Source organism: Rhodamnia argentea, chromosome 11 (assembly GCF_020921035.1).
Source record: "Rhodamnia argentea isolate NSW1041297 chromosome 11, ASM2092103v1, whole genome shotgun sequence".
NCBI lineage: Eukaryota > Viridiplantae > Streptophyta > Magnoliopsida > Myrtales > Myrtaceae > Rhodamnia > Rhodamnia argentea.
In genome coordinates, this window is record NC_063160.1 from 14,601,213 (window position 1) to 14,622,725 (window position 21,513).

Genomic DNA, 21,513 nt, shown 5'->3' on the forward strand with positions numbered 1-21,513 from the left:
CAGCCACGGCGCCGCCTTTTGCATTCATGAAGGGAATTCCGAATCTCCACGGCGAACGAACAAGAAAACTTGGAGGACAACGGTCTAGGGCCATGAGGGAAATAACCTCGTAACGCGGAAAAAAAAAATTTATACCTTTATCGTTACGAGCGCCTTAATTAACAAACGTCTTCGAAATATTTGTTAGATTTATTTGGGTTAGCATAATTCAGATTGTACACGACACGACGACAATTTGTACATTAAAAACTCTAAACATTTCGTTAAATTGATTGCTTAACAAGTTTGATAAAATTCATTTTATAATGAACAAGGTAAGAGTGGAATAGCCCTGCCATACGAATATGAATGGATTAACTATTTACTACTGTGGTTTGCATAACGGAATAATTCCAAGATTATGACTTCGTTTTTTTTTTTTTGTAAAAATAAATGATTTGAAAAATATTTTTTTAAAAAAGGCCTCATAAAATAATTAGCCGACGAAAAAATATTCTCATCATCTACAATGATTTATATCTAAATATTTTTATGGATGATGGAAATATTTTTAATTTATTCGTTTTTGTGAGTGATACAAGCGATCATTTTTTTGAAAAATGTATTTTTTAAATTATTTTTTTCAATAAACAAACGGAGCCTGTGTCCTTGTTTGGTTTACTTTTATTGCACTAGAAATTATTTTTTTTTATCGGACACTGGAAATAAGTTGAGAATTAAAAGAATTCATATCTTTGATGAGATATAAACAAAATGTGATTTCTTGTCTTATTACATCGTTGAAATTCATGTGGTACGTTATTACAATATTTCTGATTTCTATATAACAATTGTGCTATTATAATTGTATAATTAAGTTTTATTTCCCAAGATTGTGTAAATTTTTCTAATAGTGTTGGTTCCTTAATGTAGTTAGAGGTGTAATTTATAAATTTTACTTATGTGATTAATCTTTGTTATATTGAAAAATTAGTAGTTTTGCTACTGAAATATTAATAATGATCTATTCAAGGAATTAGGGATGCCAGTCAATTCATGTTGCTACTGGTTATACTTAAACTATCTCTAATTAGAATCATCACTGTAAAATAAGCTTTAATTACGAGTATATGCTATAATTAAATTAGACAATTAATTTAGTTGCTAGCTATAATTACTTATTATCATAAAAAATAGAAAATGATACTTTGTTATTTGTATTTGTGCATTAAAAATCATATATGTTGATAGACTACATTAAAAATTTTCATTATTCATTATAATAAAATTAATTATCACAAGGTTTACATTAACAGATAATGAAAATTTAAGAAAACTTTATATTATTGAATAGTATATACTGAAACTATTTATAAGTTAGACTCATAACGATGAATCTACTGTACAATTAAATTAGTTTGTTAATTTAATTTTTAGTTTTAATTAATTAGCATGATAAAAATATTTTTTTTTTACAATATTGGAATGTTCTATCAAGAAACAAGCAAATATGAATATACAATGAGCATAAATTAATGTTTTATTAGTTTTAATGTACTTTAAATATATTCGATTAGTAAAAATGCAAGGTCATTTGTGGAATATTTAGTTTGCAATCTGTCGGCCGTCATGTGCTGGCCGCCAATCACCTGCCATTGGTCTCCTATCCCCGACTTGAGTTCGTCCTTCGTCGTTTGCCATTCACCATCTACCCATCGCTGGTCTCCGTTCGCTCATCGTTGTCCGAGGCCTAGCGGCCGGCATCCGTAGAAATGTTATACTGTTATCAAAAGAATTCTTTGAACACAAATTTTGTGTCGTTATCAAACGTGTGTCTCTGCTTAGAAACTTGTCTAATGTATAAAAATAGAAAATTCTATTTTTAGCCGTAAATAAAGCTCGGGAAGAGAATGGTTGTCATTCATGCCCTTAGTAACATGAAAATGTTGTCAACACTCAACAATACCTACTATGGACTCTTATCCATTGTGGTAGTCCTTTCAATTGCGGGTATGATCAACGAGCAAAGTCGCCATTAAGTGTTCGGCGGCTATGAGCACCGAAGTCAAGCTTCCATTCATTGAGCAGCCAAAATTGAGCGCCGCGAAGTGATGCATTTTAGTTCGCGCAATTCAAGATTGGCTCCCACATAGTTCTATCAAAGGTAATATGAGCAAGAGTGTCTACTTATTGATTATTTGTTTCTTCATCACTTGTCAAATGCGGTGATGATGTGAATTATTAAGGTTCGGCTTAGACGAACGTCATGTCTTAAATCCGGTTCAATGGCTCCACATCTCTTGTTTGGTATAAGGTATGGCTTACATGACGTTTGGTCATAGATTTCAACAAAAAACCGCACACGTCATGTGCAACATATGTAAGCTGGATACTCCAACTCGATGGGAGTGTTGAAATATAGTTATGAATATTAGAGAATTTCCTATTGAAAAATATGTTTAGAGATATTATTCGATGTTTTGTTATTTTTTAAGTTAGTTAATCTTGTTGTTACATTGTTATTTTCTTCCTATGTGTATCGTTCGAATGCAAACGGTCATTTCCTAATAAAGCGTAAAGTGAAGTCAATTAAGTTAATATGCGGTTTTTGTTGATTCGCTCTCCCTCTCTCTTCAAGATCCTACAATATTTACGAATTGTTATTCGCGTCTAATTAGCCCGTAATTAGAACCTGTCCAATTAGCCCATAAATAGAACAGCTACCTTGTACGACACATTAGCAAAAATTATTTTCCTTCTATTCTTTTTGTTGTCCAATTTTTTTTTTTTATTTTGGTAAATTTCTGGCAGTCACAAACTGAAATTAGGAAAATTGGGAAAAAAAATGAAAGACAGAAAATTCTTTTCCTTTTATTCTTTTTTTTTGTCTTTTTTTTTTTTTGGTAAAATTTCTAACAGTTACAAACTGAAATTAGGAAAAGAGAAAAGAAAAGGAAATACAGAAACCCAAGCAAGCCAACCCAACCCCACAAAAATTGAATAACACAACAAAAACAAATGGGAAGATCTCCATCTCTCTCCACACACGACCTGGATTTCTCCCACCACCTCCTCAGAAAACCCTAATTTCACCTCTCCTCCTGTAGTATTCCCTCCCTCTCTGTCTCTGTCTCTCTGTCTCTCTTCTCTCTTGAATCTCCGAAAGATGTAGAAATTCAGAATTGGGTACGTCAAAGTCCAAGGCTTTTCTGCTCTCCGCACTCATCTGGTAAAATATGTTTTTTGCTTCTTCTCTTTTCACGTGTTTGTAGATTAGATTTGGAAATTTTTTTTATTGAATCGAGCTTCTGGGTTTTTTTTTTTTTATTAGCATTGAGTTTGATCGAATTACTTGTTTTTGATGCGTTGTATTCGCTGCTCCAGCAATTTGTCAGCTTGACGTTACATGGAGCTTGTTATTTCATTTCTTTTGCTGCATGTTTGGTTTGGAACTGTGCTGGTGTCTGTGGCGACGATCTTATTGATTAGAGGATGGTACGATGATGCTGGAGGGGAATTGAGGTGTTGGGTTTTCCGTTTTGGCCCTTTAGTTTTTAACAAAAGAGTAAACGAAGAGAGCATCAATTTATGGAAATGCAATCCTGATCAATGCTCTGGTTGATCTGAACCGGTTTTCCGTTGAAAACTTCGGCCTATGTTCAGATATGAAAAATCAGATTTGTAGGTTCTGTTTCTTCCTGAGATAATGGACTTAGACATGGTCTTGTTTTTCTGTTTTCCAGAGCGAACGTAGATGGATTTGCATGTTGTGCTGGTTGAAGAATCGTTCCCGTCGATGAGCTGAAGCATCTGATCGTAAGGGTATGATGGAGGCTAATCTATGCGATGTCAATCACTTGGATGCCGATGTGCTTTTGCCTCCAAGGAAGCGTCTGCTCGCAGGACTGAAGAGACAGAATTGCGAGAGCGATTGTGCTTCTCATGCCTCCTGCTTTGCCTCGTCGTCGTCATCTTCAACGTCGAGTGTATTTGATGCTCACCTGAATAATTTGTTGTGTGCTCATACCGGTGATTCTGACCTTTCGCCTGAACAAATTGTGGAGGCATCAAAATCAGCAGCTGCAGCTAAAGCTAAAGCTGCAAAGGCTGCGAGAGCTGCAGCGGAAGAGAAGGCCGCCATTGCAGCGAAGGCAGTGGCGGCTGCCAAAAGCGCATTGGATTTGGTTGCTTCTTTTCCAGAAGAAGTGGGCAATAAGGACAGGACTCTAAGAAGGAATAAGCTGCAGAAGCATGTTCCAGTTCACTCTTTGTACAGAAATCAGAGGGCTGTTGAAAGTTGTGGGGAAGATGAAGAACTCGCACGAAAGCTGCATCGAGCTATAAATAGCTCTCCTAGGATTTCAAAGAACTCATCGAGCTCTGACTCTAAGGGTCAGAGGAAGAGACCCAGAATCTTGCCTAATCTAGATGAGGCTGGGGTTCCAAATGCAGGTGTAGCACCAGGGGAGATTTCACCCAAGTGCAACGGACATGCCGTAATGGGCGAGATAGATTCCGAGGGATCTACATATGAGGTGAATGTAAATAAGGTGGATGAAAACTGGGAATGCAGTTGGTCAAAAGAGAGAGTTTGGGATGATGGGTGCAATACCGGTAAAAAGAGGGGAAGAGTGAAGTTAAAGAAGTTGCCTTTGAGCATCTGTACCTCTAAAGATCAGGCAAACCCAAAGGATGAGTCAAACAGTAGACGCTCGCCATCGAGTGAACAGATTACGGGCAAGCCTGTTGCTGGCAATGTGCCTTTGTTTACTGTAGAACCTTCTAAAGACGGTGGGAGACCGTTTGAGGCCACTCCAATTTGGAAGTGCCAGGAGTATAAGGCTCCCGCCTGTGTCAAACAAAATAAGGTCGTGCAATCATAATGTATGAATAAGGAAATTTTGTTTGTGACCGTTATGATAAGAGTTGATAGCTGAAATAGGGGTCCTGATTTTCGTTTGAGAGAACGGCCTTTATTGGATTTTTTGACCTTCTTTTTTGCTGCTTTCCCTTTGTTTGTAATCCATTGAACAGATGCATGTATATTACTATTTGTATGTTCGTTTGCTTGAATCCTGGCTCTGCATTGCCTATCTCCTGTGTTCTGCTTGAGGTTTTGAAGAGGAGAAGGATGTAATGTAATGTCATTTTACACAGAACATCTTGTCCTGCCAAAGGATAAAGTTTGAGGTTGTCGTGGCTCGATCTCATTAATTTTTCCCAGCGAGTATCTCATCTGTGCGGTGTGGTTGCAGCTTGTACATACGGTCTCTGCCTCTGCCATGCATATTGCGTTCCTGGCACATGACATTGTTTCTGATGAAGACACCTTCCTATATTTTTCATCTGGTAAACTGTGAATGGGACATGAAATGGCCATGAAGGTTTCTGTCAGCATTCTTGAATGTTATAAATGGCTGTGAGATGGGCTGCTCCAATCGTCGGCTTCCTTCAATTGACTGGTGAGGATTTGGTAGTCTCCAAGTCCAAAGCGTTGCTTTACTTGCATGGCATTCCGAAACTTTTGCTGAGTACATTACCTGGATGATAATCTTTGGTTGGTTCACCTTTCCCCCTTTTTCTTCTCTCCCTTTGTTTTAGGTTGGACCGACCCATGTTTAAAAGGTCATTAATGTTGGAAATGCACGCTTGCATTTTGAGCATGTCTTTGTAATTGATTTCACTCATCACAACATCTCTTTGCGCTTTTGGAGGGTCATCAAAGGCCAGAAGCGAGAGATGCTCGCTTCTGATTTTGAACATGGTTTTCGCAGAAGCGCGGGGCGACCCCGCTAACCAACGGCACGACTAAAAAGTTCGCAGAAATGTTTTTTCCGACCGTAACCGATCAGTCACATTGTTCGCGTGGCATATATCTTAATCCGACTTTGTGTTTGAGCTTCAAAAACTTCACAAATAGTTTGACCAAACTCGTACCTATGATATTGGGTAACTCAGCTGAGCCTGCCTACTCTGCTGAATCTCCTTATGATTCCCTTCTTTAATCTTCTCAAAAGTGATAATGCTTTACTTGAATTTGCGGTTAGTGCTCTGTGTTTTTTTTCGTTTGGGGGTTCTTTGGCACATGTGAAAAGCATACTACCGCAACTTTTCTTTTCTACCCTTTTTTAAGTGACAATGCCCCAATTCTCAAAGCTAATCTCGAGCGGTTGCTTGTTCAGCGGAATTCGAATTTGAATTCGAGTCACAGCACTTGGGTATTCTCTCGGGGCTACCCATTTTCGACAATTACCCGTTGTTCAAGTGAAGAGGGCCGTCGTATTTCGGTGAGGATCAGTTGGGGTTGTCAAAAACTCTTTTTAACGGAAGAGAAAATGTGACTCCCATCTCAAACGCTCACTTTCACATACGGGTGGAAGCGAATTGAAGACGAGCGTTGTGCGTCCATGTCTGGATTAGCTAACAAAAGACAAGACAGGCCACTTGGGACCAAGCAAAAAGGAAAAGGGGGAAGCTGCCTTCTATTCAATTACTCCAAAACAAATCGCACTCTCTCGGTAGATGATGACATAGCCCACCTAATACCTTCTGCTTCTGTCACTTTCTTCTGTCCTACAGCCATTTAAAAGGGAGGAAAAAAAAAGGAGTGAGCTTCAAGACTTGGGATTTTCTACGCAAAAATTAAAAATTTGACAAAGAGAGGCTGGTCTCACGGCCCAATAAAATCCTAGTAGAACGATGCGCCATTACATGACCGATTGGCCAGGCTATAATGCATGCCACGGATCAGACCGTGGACAGGGCATGATACAGGCCACGAACCAAGCCAGGAACCAAGATGCTGACCGTGTGATCCAGATGAACCGGTTCACGATCCGGCGCATGGCCAGCCACGATCCCTGGACGATACTAGTCAGCCCAAGAGTCATCCAAGAGAGAAACAAAGAGTCTCAAGCCATAGAAGACGAAACATAGAGATCCAAATAAAGTAAGAAAAGGAGAACGTAAAAAGGAAAAGACAAAATTGGGAAAGCAAGGAGTCACCCGAATGAGTCTCTTCATATAAATAAAGATATTCCCCCTTAATCACCTTGTATACAAAACATTGAGCAATATACTCTCATTCTCTCCCACAAACACCCCCCCCTCTCTCTCTCTTCTAAGTGGTTAGTGAGCGTGAGTGATGATCTTGGGCAAGGCTTGGCTTAGCCGATCCATTGATCCCGCAAGCCTAAGTCGCCGCATGGGATTCGACCAAGCACCGGTCCGTGACACTAGCATATGATATTAATAATGACGTGTCCAAATTTAGGAGTTAAAATTTTTAATTTTTAATAACAGGCGGTGGCCACTGGACCCCATCCTGTTTGGAGTGCTCTTCTCCTGAAGGCCCCATTCGCAACTCAAGAATCTCTTGAGAAATATAAAAATCCAAGAGTGCCTTATTCTAGTGCTTCAGTTTTTTTTTTTTTAATCTTTTAATTTTTTTTTCTGTTTCCTTTCAAAGATAAAAACATGCGAGACAAATGGGGCCACTGTCATCAGAAAAAAAAAAAAACAATTCAACTCAACTGTTAGACGGTTTCGGATTAGTAAAATTTGATCGTTCAAATTGATTTACCGAATAACGAAGCGCTTTATAAATGAACACACAATAAGAATCCATCATATCGCCTAATAAATGAAATTTAGTAGTATTCGACGTCGTTTCTTGTCCTTACATACTCGATTCCCCTACCTCTTCTATGTCCTTGAAAATGTTTGTTTAATAAAGTTTGGTAAACGGGGAATGTACACTTTTTTTCACAACAGTCCTTATCCGGGTCGTGTCCGGTTCTTTTTGCCATATCTTGTTTTCTGGTCCTATCAGCCATGCTTTATGAAAGACACGACACTTCTATGCATCATGGGTTTGGTAAAATTAAGGTTGCTGTGCAAGTGCAAAGGAATCTCACTGGGGCATTCAATGAAGTTCAGTGTTCGAAGCCTTCCAATTCCCTCAACTTTACCACAAAAGCCAAGCTGTCAAGTTAAATTTCCTTTTTCAACAGTCAATACAAAGCAATGGAATTAACTACCGAGTAAAGAACCGTGGAGCAGTAAATATATAAATACAAATTCCAGTGTCAAACAAAAACAAACAACTTCTGAAAGCCACAGCTAATATACAAGACATCAAAAAGGCCTATCCGCTCCTCGTCATTTCCCACAAGGAATAAAAAATATTAACTTTACATCTGTTAGCAGAAAAAGAATCTCTTTCGAGGAAAACCCACCAAAATTAAATTTCCAAATAGAAAAAAGAAGACTCATTTGAATGAGTTTTCAGGGGCTTCAAAAATGCTTTCGGAGTTGCAGCCAGAACTCCCACCCCTTTTCATTTGCCCACCTTTATCCGAAGGTTGCTCACGCCAGCTTCTAGCTTGTCGACTCTCGAATCATTCCTCATGACGTTGTGGGTTGAGTCTCTCATAACGAGCCATGGATGTTGCAGGCATTGCTGAGCAGTAGGCCGCTTCTCTGGTGCAAAGTCGAGAAGGGGGCAAAGGAACTCAGAAAGCTCGAGAGCATCAGTCTCAGAAAACTTGTATTTTTCCACGAGTAACCGATCTAATGGCCAGAATTTCAATCTCCTGATCCTTTTCAGATCGCCATATCTGTCAAAGAAATCCCTGGATCGAACTCCACCAGTGGCAATCTGCTCACAAGGGGAAGAGAATATAGTACACCCTTAAAAGCCGTGATCACGCATATAACGAAAGGAAGACTAAGATTAATAATAAGGCGAGCTTACCTTTTTGGGAATCTTCCCAAGAAGTTCCATCATCAGTGCTAGGTGATCCTAACCCAACAAATATAATTTCAGTAAAACACGATTTTGATGCAGCTCAAGAAACTTCCACCTTTACCAAATAACAATGACAAACTCTAGCCCGATGAATGGTCAACTTCATAAAAATTCAACCAAGCACATATAGACTAAAAAGGATGAAAGAGATTGCACATATCATTCATAATGACACATACATCAAAAGTTCTGAACAAGTCAACAGTTGACATAAATACTGACCATAACTTCAAAGCTCAACCACTAATAAACCACTAATAAAATCAAACTCCAAAAAAGTTAACAAATTATCATGTCAGCCAGAGTATTTCCTTGTTGACCATCTCAAGGTAATTTAGCAGGAGCCAACAACCAGAAAATATACCAAATAATCATACAACAAAGCAAACTGACAAATGAAGTATCATGAGAAAACTCATAGCGGAAGTATGCTAACAGTGCCTCTGCCACCGACCTGGAACCAGCAGAGTGCATTCACACAAGCACTCAAGCATGCAGAAAGAAGGGGGGGGAAGAGGTAATTTTTGTGCTTGAGATGGTTTCACTTTTAAGGTTGTCAAGAATAATCCAGAATCTTTACTCCAAACTGCAAAAATGTCTAGAGAAGCTTACATGGAACTAACAAGTCAACCTTTACAAGCAATGTACACCCATTACCGCCAATGTTGTTTAGTATCAAACATAAAATGATCAGATAGATGTTCAACTCATGCAATTATTAGACAATAAAAAAAAAATGATAGGCAAAGTGATCCCACCTCATCCTCACTGAAGCCTTGACCACCTTTGGGAGCAAATAACATGTCACCGGTAGCAAGCTCGAAGGCAGTGCAGGCAAATGACCACATATCTACAGGAAAGGAATAACCAGACTGAAGTACAACTTCGGGAGCTCTATACTGCCTCGTTTGAATTTCATCTGTGAACGGCTTATCCACCCAACATGCATTCCCAAAATCCACAATCTTACACCTTAAATCAATCGCATCCAAGCTTCTCTCAGGCTTCGTAGATGCACCTCCCATTGATTCTCTTCTCGCTGAAATCTTAGCAGCAGCTCTCCTTGCTCTCCTTTTCAACTTTTTCTCGATGATGCTCATGGTCACAGCACCATTGAGATTTCCCTCAGGCCTTTCAAGTATAGGAGAGACGCCAGACCTCACTGGGTCTTTTGCAGGATCAATAGTGGAACAATGAAGAATATTTTCAGGCTTCAAATCAGTATGGAGCAAACCAACTTCTCTGTGCAAGTAATCCAGACCAATCAAGATGCATTTACAGATTTCTCTCACTTTGTTCAATTCGAGGCTTTTATATCGATTGTACTTGATTAGTCTAAGTAAGCTATCACCAAGAAATTCAAGGACCATACAGAGATGCTGCCCATTTGGGCCAGCATGCTTAAAGTGGTCAACCAGTCGCACAACGCATTTTGAATTTGACGGGTCACCGCTGGCAATTGCCGATAACAGTTCGATCTCGTGCAAGGCAGCTTGAGCAAATTGCGCTGCACTTTTCTGGATTTTAAGAGCAACATATTTCTGAAAGTACACAGAAAAAATTCCAAGTTCAGGATGAGAGCATGAAGCACAAGAACCAAAATACTCAGAAGCAACTAGTAAAGAAGAGATAGCACATCGTTGAACTAATAAACTACTTTGGCTTTATAGGTCCATCATAAACTCCAGACACTGAAGCGGTGGTGCACTGATCCTATTTACAGTATAATCAGGTGATTGCTTGCGACCATAATAGGAAATGATGAATGTCATGATTCTGTGTCAAGAAGTTAAGTAAATAACAGGAGAATGTTGCCAGCATTGTCTATATCTGATGTGGAGATTCATTAAACACTAAATTATGAGGATATCAGGCTTATAGGAGACCACACTTGGAGACATTCAAGGGATGCTATTCTAAGATAAGCTCTTTCTTTAAGCCACTACAACTCAAGAGTACATGACATCAGGATCCCTTGGCATAAGGGTGTAGTGAAATATGAGGCCACATTAAAATCACTAGCCAGATGAGTCCGGGCACGTAACGCTCCTATACAGACTTCATTACGGTTCGACTTAGCAGTCCGTGTAAACCACGGTTAAAACAAAACCTTAGAGAAGGAAGATTTAAGGAACTCATGGCTTTAGATCAGGGACAAAACCATCAAAAGATCATTCAGAGAAAGGCGCTATCTTAAATCAAGACGAAACACTTTCTCTGTCATTCCCCCCAAAGCAGTGATGCCAGACCATAAACCACCTTGATCAATAATAATCAACAACAAAACACCATCTGAAAATACATGAAACGGCACCTACATCAGAAGCGCAACAAACTTCATGATCCAAAAAAATAAAAAAAAAATAAAAAGATATATATCTTCCTGAAACTCTTCCCAACATGATTTCGACCACTGAACAGCCATCATCTTTCCAAAAAAAAAGCGAAAATTTAGAAGATGAATCAGAGAAACCATCAATCGTCAAAAATCAAATCAATAATAATAATAATAAAATAAAATAAAAACCGTCCTCGCTCCTCATTCGCGCAAAAACCAACCATACCAGATCAAAAACCACCATTCTACAACAATATCCAAACAACAGAAACACGCACGATCAACAAACACCAAAACTGCGTTTCAGGAGATCATCCAAGCCAAATCGCCGAAAGTAAAAAAGAACCAAAACAAAACGATCAGAGAGAGAGAGGTATTACAGAGGATCGAGTGTCGTAAGCGAGCCAGACGGTGGAGAACTGACCCCACCCTAGCTTCCTCTGGGCGATATACCTGCCGCCGGCGAACTGATCGCCGACCCGCACCGCGTGGTACCCACCTTTCCGGTAGTTCTCCATCCCCTCGTCGTCATCCTCCGAGCCCGACGAAGACGAACACGACATGGCGATCCGACGATCCGCCGATTCGATCCAATCCCGGACGCGCGAAATAATACCGGAGGATCCCCCTCGATTGCCCGCGGCGACACACTAATAGCGATGGCGGGTGATTTGATTGCCGCGACAAATTACGAAGAAGAAGAAGAAGAAGAAGAAGAAGAAGATGAAGCTCCTAGCTTCTTATTGATGATCTTCGTGGTAATCTCAGAGAGAGAGAGAGAGAGAGAGAGAGAGAGAGAGAAAGAGGGCAGTTGCGTTTTGGGGGATATGTGGCCTTCTCCACAAGGCTCTCTCTCCACTTTTCTCTCGTCCTTCCCTTGCGGTGGTGGGTCTCCCTCCCAATTTTTGAACTATAAAAAAAAAAAACTAAACTTTATCGAGTTTTTTTCTTTTGTTACTTTTTATGGAAAAGAAATTGCCAGATTAAGGAAAAATTCATCTATTCCCACCAAACTCCTTGCCCCCCCCCTTAGTCAATCGTAAGGTTTTCTTTCGTTTGGTAACCAAATATGTTTATGTCGTTTTTGCTCCATGTTTCATGTTTGTCGTCCCACGTGAAGGAACAAAGAATAAAGCTTTTGAGCAATTTTGAGACCCGGAGAGAGATGTCAAGTTTGTATTTTTCTGGTAAATCTTGACGAACATCATTGACTGCTCGGAGCAATCAGTACAAAGGATTCACGCCAAATCCAAAAGACAATCAACCAACCAACTCATCTGCCATGGAAGGGGCCTCCTCTAGGATCATAAAGAGCATAGTGTCATTATGCATCAGGGTAAATCACATTATGTCCAAAGTTTGAGTATGTACATACATGATTGGAGAGACTAAAGGCGCTCGCCCGAAATACTCAAGTCTCGATAACCGACTGTAACATGTTTCCGCACGTATCGTCTTTCGTCGATGACGTCGCTTCTCTGCTGAAAGAAAGAAGCAACGCGTTCCACATGGAACGATCGGGGGCGATTCCCATTTCCACCATCTGTAACAAGAGCTTGAAACCCATGTCGGGTTCTCCCTTCCGGTAAAAGGCATCGACCAGAGGTCTGTAGCTCTCTGCATTTGGCCCACAACCTCTCTTGATCGCGTCCTCCATGAGCTTCAAGGCGCTCCCTATCTTCCCCTGCCGGCAAAACCCGCTAATTAGGGCATTAAATGTCGAAGCGACCGGGAGATATCCCCGACCAATCATCTCGTTCATTAGCTCGAACACGCTTCGCACATCCCCTTCCCGATTTAATCCGTGTATTAGGGAGTCGAAGACGAGAACATTTGGGAATCCACCTTCCCCGATCATTTGATCATAGACTATCTTCGCATCCCTGGATCTGCCCTCACGACAGAATCCTAATATCTTCAAGCAACTATCTACGGCCCTAGGAAATAATCTCTCCATCTTGATCAGGAACTCCAATGCTTCGTTCATGCGGCTTTCCTTGTATAGACCATATAAAATGCTATTGTAGGGATTAATGCGACCACCGGAACCGTTTCTATTCTCCTCCATGAGTTCCAAGATCTTAAAACCATCATCCGTTCTCCCTCCAAAGCATAAACCTCGGATTAGCACATCAAATGTAGCAAAATTCCAACTAACCCCATCTGTTTTCATGTCATTGAATATATCAAGAGCTAAATCCATCATCCCAGAATCGCAGAAGCCGGAGATCAGCAAATTGTACGTGTCTGCATTTGGAAGGCACCCCTTTCTCTCCATCTCTTCGAGCAAGCGATGTCCTACTTTCACTTTCCCTATTCCACAAAAACCCTTCACCAACGTATTATAAGCCACAACATCCACAGGACCCCCCTTGTTCTCAACTCTCTCCAATACGTCAACAGCTTCCATCACACGCCCTAGACTGCAAAGGAGTTGCAAAACTTTGGTCACCGTAACAACGTCGGGGACGAACCCCAAGCCGAGGCTTTTCTCAAGTAAGACAAGAGCTTGAACTAACTTCTCTTCATCACAGTACCCCGATATCAAGATATTAAATGTCACGTCATTTGGCTCCTCCATCTCATTCATCAAGCTCCTCGCCCGCCCAACCTTGCCATTCCTGCAAAGAGCATGGAGCAACGTGTTGTATATTACTGTATTAGGCTTGACAACACCGGACTTCATGACTTGCAAGAGCTTAAAAGCATCAGCTATCCTATTCGTCAAGCACAGACCCTTCATCAAAATCCCGAAAGTGTATTCATCCCCTTGAACGCCCCTCTCCATCATCTTCGCCCTATAGAACCCCCTGGCCAAATCAATATCTTCCTTCACAAGAACGTCGAGGATCGAGTTATATACCTTCAAGGACGGCTCCTCGCCGAACTTGCGCACCAAGTCAAGAACTCTGATGGCCTCACGGATCCTCCGAGCACGGCCCAGGCCCCGGACGATCGTGAGGAAAATGCTTTCATCCGGGGCCGACCCGATTGAACTGGGCATTCCGTCGAGCAGCTGCTGGACGGTGCCGAAGCGGCGGAAAGCGCAGAGCTTGTGGACGAGGGCACGGTAGGTGGATTGAGAGTGGCCGAAATTGGGGATCTTGGAGGCCCATTCGAAGGTTTCTAGCGCTAGGGATGGTGTTTTCTGGTCTAGGATCAAACGGGCAACGTGTTGGTCAGTTGGGACAGGACTGAAGGATCTTGTGGATGGATGTGGTGATGAGGAGGAGGATGATGATGAGATGGGTTTTGGATGCAAAGTGAGAAGGAATCTCTGTTTGGACAGTGCAGAGAAGAAGATGGAGGCTTCAGGGGAGTAGAAGAATTTGGGCATGGAGGAGGGTTTACATGAGCTGCCGCTGCTGCAGCAGAGGGAGAGTTGACCGCCCCTGGGCCAAACTGTAACCGAAAAACTCAACAGAGGTAAAAAAAAAAAGGGTAATTTGTGACGCAGAAGGTTTTACTTGTTCGTTTTGATTTTTCGGATTTCTTCGAGCGCTTAGTGCGACAGTTTAACAAGATATAGCGAGAAGGAAAAAGAACTTTTTAGCCAAAGCTCAGACCGGGTTTCTTCTTAAAAGTATCCTCTGTGTCTCAGTAATTTACGGCGGCCGGTTGGGTCGAGGAACTTGTGAGTACTCGGATTCGGTTCGACCATTACTCAATAGCCGCTGCTTGATTCGACTTTCGAGTGATCTCGAACTCGTCAAGAGTTAACTGAAAAAAAGGGTATTCGAGCTCGAGCTCGACTTCATTCACGACTTAATTGTTCTACTATCAACTTCGAGTACCTTGATTTTTAGTTTGAGTCAAGCTCAGAAGTTCTATGAAGCGATTCTTATAATAGGCAATTTCAATTTGTCTCAATCAACTCTTGTATTGAGAATGAACAAAAATTAACGCTTTGCATAAAATTGTAAAATTGTCTAGAGAGATGCTAATATTAAGACAGAGATTCAATGTCCGATGTGATCCACTTATTAAAGGTCCATTTACAATCTTCCTCGCCCATTAGAGGAACTGAACTGCACTAATTCAAATCCGGATGGTAAAACGCAAGCGAAAATCGACAACTAATCCTCAACTTTACAAGACATACGAACACATATTTTCTAGCTTTCGAAAAGGTGGCGGGACGGCGGTAACTCGGAAAAATCCCTGCCCCCAACAAAACTAAGTGTTTCTAAATCTCACCTACACAAAGCAATGAGGCAGTTCTTCATATACCGTTCAGCACGCCCTTAAGAACGTCCAGCCCTTCAGCAGATATGCTCCTCCTCTTATGGGATTTGGGGATTTCGATCTTAGGGGGCGGATCCGGCGAGAAACAGATCACAACTACTGTCAAATTGTCGCATGTGTTGCGTTGGAGTGCCTCCTCGACGAGTGCTCTTGAGCATTTCTCGGGATTGTTGTGTTGCATGAGCTCTTTCCTAACCATGGTGACCGCACATTGGCTGCTCATCACATCCCAGAGCCCATCGCAACCAATTATGAGGAACTCGTCTTCTTCTGTCAAGACAAGCTCCTCCAACTCTGGCTCAGAGCTCAGAGGGCACTTTGAACCCTTTGAACCCTTGATGTGCCAATCACCGAGGGCACGTGCAACTGATAGTTGACCATTGAGGTAGCCGTCATATATGACACCGCCCAGTTTCTCGATTCTCAATCTTTCAGAGGTACAGTTGGGTTTGTGATCCTTGGACAGCTCAATTGCTCTCCCTCGTTTGCCTAAGACAGCTCTGGAGTCTCCGACGTTGGCAATTAGCATATTACTGTGAAAGCAGACAATGCTTTGTCAAAAACCATTGCTGCGACATGAATGCCAGAGACATTGCAAATGCAACTGTAATCTCCACATCATCAGGGCCAAAAAACTATAACCAACAAAAATTGTGAAGCACAAGTGAAAAGTACCCTCACCTGCCTAATATAAGGGCAGTCAAAGCAGTAGTGCCTGAGGAACTATCTAAGGAGCTAGCTTCTGCAAATGCATTATCCGCTTTCGCAAAAGCACTCTTCACTGATTTTTTTAAGCCAGCCGGAAAGTTGGAGTCCTGAACTATGTACTTAAGTATGTTCTTTCTGGTGAAAGATGCTGCATCAGTACCTCCATGCCCATCAAACACCTGTATTGGTTCAGTTCACCAAGAAGAGCAACAAATAAAATACTTAGCGTGTAGAGATAAAGGCCCAAGTCTCACATGGCAGAGCAATGTCTGAAACATATGCAACCGGACCAGAGAAAGCAGCAAATACATGGTTTAGATTTAGATACACCAATGCTTGAAGCAGGGTGGATAATGCCCTCAGGCAAATAAGTTTGACCGTTTCTAATAGTCAAGGAGTGTTGCGACAACTTATTGACATTTAAAGATTTAGCCATTGTAGCTTGATGGTGAGTGAAGGTTGACCATGCACAAGGGGTACATTCCCATGTCGATATAACATCACTCAGGAGTAAGGGGTAGTTGCATGGAAATTGGACATTTAAAACGTCTAGACATTCACTGCCAGATGGTCCAAACCGAAAAATCTGAAACAGTAACAAATGAAAAGGTTACTCACCCCATAAAATGCCCCAGGGGAGGGGACTTGCACAGCTGAATCGAAATGTTCATAAAGATTATCCACGCAAATATACTCATCCTCCATAAACTGTTTTGGACCTTTCTCCGAGCAGCTTCCGGAACGAAAAACAGGTAAGAAACCTGATTTCTCAAGCGTTGGTGACTTGAAACCAATAATTCCGAGGTCAGAGTCCTGCATGAAGATCCACTAAATATTTAATGGAATTGATCCTCGCCCCAGGATCAGGCAATCTAGTGGCCGACAATCTATCAAGGCTAGTGGGCAACCCATGCATCACCTGGGTGGTGCAGAATGATAGAAACATTCCAATTAACTTGAGCCAAAATGTGGCCAAAGATCAGTAGCCCCAGAATTCCTTTACTTGAAAAAAAAAAAATACAAAGTGTATTCTGAGGACATAATTCCATTAATATTCTGATCCACATCAGCATCACAAGTCCTGCTCCAAAAGACACATCCTTTCAAATTGCGGCGATTGCAATTCTTGCATAAATTGCAGACCAGTGACCATAATTTTGAGCAATGCAAGCCCAAGGTCCTTATCTTAATGACACACATGCCATCTTATTCAACTCGAACAAAGCTAAGATTTTGATGCCAAAACAGCACATACACCATCGTAAGTAATCGAGTAACATAAAAGACCAAAGAAACGAACACTTAATAACTTTATTTAACTAACAAATGGAGCAAAAGAAAATGGGGGATGATGATGAAGATGATAAGAAATGCTCACCAATTCAGACAACCAAGCAGAGCTGTTACATTGGCGTATAACAGAGAGGTTCCTTGGAGGCTTCCCGGTCTTGTTTGAGCTCAAGTTCTCCAACGTGTCATTGTCCTCATCCTCCATGGACGACGTACTTCCCTTGCATTGTTCGTGTTCAAGGGCCAACCGGGTCATCAGAGGCGCGACATCAGTAACTGGAGCCATTCCAACCCACCATATGCTCACTCCATTTCGAAAAAGCCAAGAATTCCAATGCACTCGCCAAGATCGGTTCTATCCTCAGAGAACTTCCCACAAACACCTCATCCGCAGACACCCACCTCAAGAAATCCCACGAATTGCCTTCGCCTTTGCTCCAGCTCCGAGATCAAGGTGCCAACTCGGGATTGCAACAAAAAGAGAAAAAAAAGAAACGGGATTCCTCGAATTCCTCCCGCGGCTCAACAAAACCAACACTTTCGCCAACCAGAGGTCGCAGGCTTCGCAGAGACAACGAGCATTGGAGAATGAAGCCACGGAAATAGTATTAGGGGAGGGAGGGCCATTAAGAGGAAACAGGAGGAGGGCATCTCTTTCCTTTTTTTCTGTTAAATCCTCTTGGGGTGTGAGCGAAGCAGGAATACGAAAGGAGATGGCTGGGATTGCAGATTTTGCGGTCGACATTGTAGCCATTGCTCGCGTGATGACACCTGGGGACGGTTTCGGAGGAGTGATGAAATTGCAAACAAGCTTGTTTGACCAAGAATGGGTGGCTCCGTCCCTGTCCCTGTCCCGTTTGCCTGCGAGTGCACTTTGTCGTTCCTCCCCCATTGAGCTCTGCGCACCCCAAACACCACGGGATGGAATTCATGCGATGAGCAAAGAATGTGATCATTTTATTTAACAGTACGTTGAAAGAATTTCATATTATGATTGTATATCACCTTATCATAATGGAACTACTTAAATCACAAAATTTCATCAGAAAAATCATCGTACTATATTTTATTTATCTGGATTTCGTTACCGATTCGATTTCACACTATCAAAAAAAAAAATGACAATAATATATTACGTTTATGTACGTGAATGTGAAGTAAATTTTTGGCATATGCGTGGTTCCCGACAATCGACATGAAACGGAGTTGACAGTACGCTTGCTTTTACCCCGAGTGTCACACGAACGCACGGAAGAGGTGACGATCGGCTGAAAAGACGACACGATTAATGCACCGGTGGAGTCATTTCGCCTTGGTTGTAACATAAATCACTCGCTTTTAGAATGTTCATTGATGTGCTGACCATTTCGGCTCCATCCGTTGCCGATTGCTTCGCTTTATTTTGCTTCTTTGGCAAATGACTATTCTGATTTTTCTCTGATACGATCAGGCCCACTCCTCCATTACTTCTGCGCTTGATTCTCATGGGGCAGTGTCATGCTTTCACATGGAGCATTCTTGGACTAAAGCGGCAGATAAAGACATTGAAATCAAAGCTGTCTCGAGATCGAGAGATCGAGAGAGAGAGAGAGAGAGGAGAGGACCCTTTTGAATGAAAAAAGAGGGGGACTGAAAATCGATACGCAATTTACTTATTTAGGGTTTGTTTCGGAATAAGGAAAAAGAAAAACAACAACAAGCAATCTGGGTATATTGTGGGGGAACCGGAAATCCGACCAGTTATTTTTCGGTTCGAGAACCACTCAAAATCGGCCGGTTCTTGAGTCGAATCGGAATCGACGCACCCTCCTGCCGTAGGTACACATTGGTACATATAAGTTGAGTACTCGATACACGAGTTTTAGCTCCATGGTCAAAATGTTGTGTTGGAGGTAGACAATTTTTACTTTCAAAATGTTGTAGGATTCCCGAGCATGTTCTCGTCTCGATTCTCTACCAAAGAAAGAGTCGATCGACCGTGGATCCGAGATTTAAATATTATCCAATTTTTAAGACTTTTTGGACAATCATCTCAATTTTTTAGAATTCCAAAAGTACGGAAGAAGGGTGAAAAAAGTGGGAAATGTCCAATCTTCTATAATGTCGATAAAATAGGGATTATTGTGTAATTTGCAGTACAAATTACAGCAGATCCCCCTAGTTGGTGTACGCCTACGTGGGGCCCGCTCATGTCATGAGAATTGACACTACCAAGCAAAGCCATTTGGCGGGACATGATGAAATGTCCGAATGTTTTGCGGTCCCTCGTTAGTCATTACTGATATCGTCGTACCATGTCCGATTCCGTCAATGCACGGGACCGCTACGCGAAACGCATTGCGTCGTTTTGAAGAAAGGTGAGATGCATATTTTGTTCGGGAAAAACTCGGGCGTTGATTCGAGATGCTCTGGTCTACGGGGATACGAACGGCCCTGCGATTAGCGGGTATGCCTTAAAATTTCCTTACCGAGCTACATGAAATGGATTTTTCGGAAGTCCAAAGAAAAATTATTGTTAATTGCTCGAAGTGAGCAGCAAAAATCTGGAATTATATTCCTTTATTTTATAGCTGAGGAAAATTTCTAGAAAGAGCATAAAAAGCTTCTATACGTAAAATATTTCGAATTAGATCATCATTTTCTCTTCTTTTGTTCATTTCATTTCAAGCTATGTCTCATCTTGTTTAAATTCAAAATATGAATACTTCATGCATATATACAAGGTTCAATTAGTTGGTTAAAAGACCCAAGCGAAGGTCTAGTCTAGTCTCAAGGAGTATCTGCCATTCCGGATCTACTCACTCCGGCTTCGGTGCTTGCTCCATATGATCGAGCACGATTTCTTTACTATTTCAATAGTCGGCTTATTCGAAAGTTATTTTGTTATAAATTGGCATTTGATTTGCATGTATTCTCTCCCGATCTAGAGTTACATTTATATTTTGGTGCTCCTCTATTCCGATTTAAAATTAGATATAGGATTTACAAGGCATGACCCATGCTTTTTCAACCTGTTGGTGTTATTGTTGTTGTCTTTCATATTTACATGGCGATGGCGTTGGGTGCGCCGAACCTAGACATGCATCGCTTTTTGGCAAAGCTGTGGTTACTGGAGAGTGAAATCTTGGAAATTTTGGCGTGTGCTCATTAATAATGTTGATACGAGATTTGGTGATCGGGCGTCCATTATATTTCGATGCGTCTTTTTGTAGAATGAATGAGTTTCTACAAGCGGTAGCAAATTTTCTTATCTTTTAAAATTCACTTTCTTTGTTTGATTTACATCAAAGTTATGTTTTTTTTGTTTTTTATAGAATGAAATGAAAATTTTCTTGCCTACGAAAAAAAAAATGATGGTGATAAATTAGGGATTACGGTGTAATTGCAGAAGAAATCACAGCAGATCCGTCAACTGGTGGGAGCTTTTTGTGCCTGTGGGCCCCCGCAAATCGTACGTGGGCCCGGGTCATGAAGTGGGGATCGAGTGGGAATTGAGATTTAGCAGGCCGAGGTCTTTGGTGGAATTCCAGCGACGTGTCCTCAGAGCAGAGCCCCCACCACTACCAAAGTTATTGCTCTTCTTGTAAAAGTTTGTGATTCGTCGTGACATGCCCGTTTTTTCCACTTTTACTTCCGAGTAAAAGTTAGATTTTTCCACTTTTGAAAAAAAGTATAATTTTTTTTTTTAACTCCATCTTTCTGAAGCTAAAAAAAAAAAAATCCAAAACTAAAAAGATGAAGTCGCGCGTAACACGTTCCGGAAGTTGCATTATCCAATGGATTTCTACTTTAGAAATGCTCTCATGCGCATCCTAAGATGTTGATTTGAGATGCTCTGGCGACGAGTTACTGCTCTCCAGGTGGGCAATCGAGCGGGTTCTTGGTTGGCGGGATGCGGCATCTTTGAGGGGGGAGAAAAAAAGGATAAGCTATCTTTGTTCGAATAAGTTCGAGCTTTGATTTTAGGACATGCTTTGTTGAAACTAGAAAGGTATAAATATATTCCGAACTCGAGAAAAAGTGTCTGTACACGGAAAAAGGTGGTTACGAAAGGGATTATAATAATGTTATAAATAAGTAAATGCCAAGTAGAATTAGAGTTTTTCAAGGGGGGATGCGAACATCCCCACCCAACAACGTGGGG

General features: G+C 41.3%; 4 protein-coding genes across 9 annotated transcripts; 1 reads left to right on the plus strand and 3 right to left on the minus strand.

Annotated features, from left to right (window-relative positions):
* Nucleotides 1-2,976: 2,976 nt before the first annotated feature.
* LOC115736423 lies at nucleotides 2,977-5,052 on the plus strand. 3 transcript variants are annotated; one of them, XM_048272638.1, is made up of 3 exons: nucleotides 2,977-3,208; nucleotides 3,469-3,618; nucleotides 3,723-5,052. In XM_048272638.1, exon 3 carries the CDS (start codon nucleotides 3,804-3,806, stop codon nucleotides 4,860-4,862), a length of 1,059 nt encoding a protein of 352 aa, XP_048128595.1. In that variant the 5' UTR covers nucleotides 2,977-3,208; nucleotides 3,469-3,618; nucleotides 3,723-3,803; the 3' UTR covers nucleotides 4,863-5,052. The 3 variants fall into 3 exon arrangements, with proteins under 3 accessions (XP_048128595.1, XP_030523992.1, XP_030523995.1); XM_030668132.2 differs by lacking the exon at nucleotides 3,469-3,618; XM_030668135.2 differs by lacking the exon at nucleotides 3,469-3,618 and having other exon boundaries at nucleotides 2,977-3,165.
* Nucleotides 5,053-8,022: 2,970 nt separating this feature from the next.
* On the minus strand, nucleotides 8,023-11,866 carry LOC115736381 (SRSF protein kinase 1). The gene is made up of 4 exons (XM_030668073.2): nucleotides 11,507-11,866; nucleotides 9,547-10,329; nucleotides 8,735-8,782; nucleotides 8,023-8,638 (listed from the first exon to the last, which is right to left on the minus strand). Exons 1-4 carry the CDS (start codon nucleotides 11,687-11,689, stop codon nucleotides 8,318-8,320), a joined length of 1,335 nt encoding a protein of 444 aa, XP_030523933.1. The 5' UTR covers nucleotides 11,690-11,866; the 3' UTR covers nucleotides 8,023-8,317.
* A 570-nt stretch (nucleotides 11,867-12,436) lies between these two features.
* Nucleotides 12,437-14,623, minus strand: LOC115736488 (pentatricopeptide repeat-containing protein At2g17525, mitochondrial). 2 transcript variants are annotated; one of them, XM_048272590.1, is made up of 2 exons: nucleotides 13,664-14,623; nucleotides 12,437-13,549 (listed from the first exon to the last, which is right to left on the minus strand). In XM_048272590.1, exons 1-2 carry the CDS (start codon nucleotides 14,461-14,463, stop codon nucleotides 12,538-12,540), a joined length of 1,812 nt encoding a protein of 603 aa, XP_048128547.1. In that variant the 5' UTR covers nucleotides 14,464-14,623; the 3' UTR covers nucleotides 12,437-12,537. The 2 variants fall into 2 exon arrangements, with proteins under 2 accessions (XP_048128547.1, XP_030524076.1); XM_030668216.2 differs by having other exon boundaries at nucleotides 12,437-14,620.
* Nucleotides 14,624-15,130: 507 nt separating this feature from the next.
* Nucleotides 15,131-18,270, minus strand: LOC115736237 (probable protein phosphatase 2C 47). Of its 3 annotated transcripts, XR_007196931.1 has the most exons (5): nucleotides 17,458-18,270; nucleotides 16,698-16,907; nucleotides 16,053-16,258; nucleotides 15,279-15,904; nucleotides 15,131-15,243 (listed from the first exon to the last, which is right to left on the minus strand). XR_007196931.1 is itself a non-coding variant. In XM_048272631.1 (4 exons), exons 1-4 carry the CDS (start codon nucleotides 17,653-17,655, stop codon nucleotides 15,349-15,351), a joined length of 1,170 nt encoding a protein of 389 aa, XP_048128588.1. In that variant the 5' UTR covers nucleotides 17,656-18,270; the 3' UTR covers nucleotides 15,137-15,348. The 3 variants fall into 3 exon arrangements, 2 of the variants coding, with proteins under 2 accessions (XP_048128588.1, XP_030523684.1); XM_048272631.1 differs by having other exon boundaries at nucleotides 15,137-15,904; XM_030667824.2 differs by having other exon boundaries at nucleotides 15,137-15,904; nucleotides 16,698-16,892; nucleotides 17,458-18,269.
* Nucleotides 18,271-21,513: the final 3,243 nt, after the last annotated feature.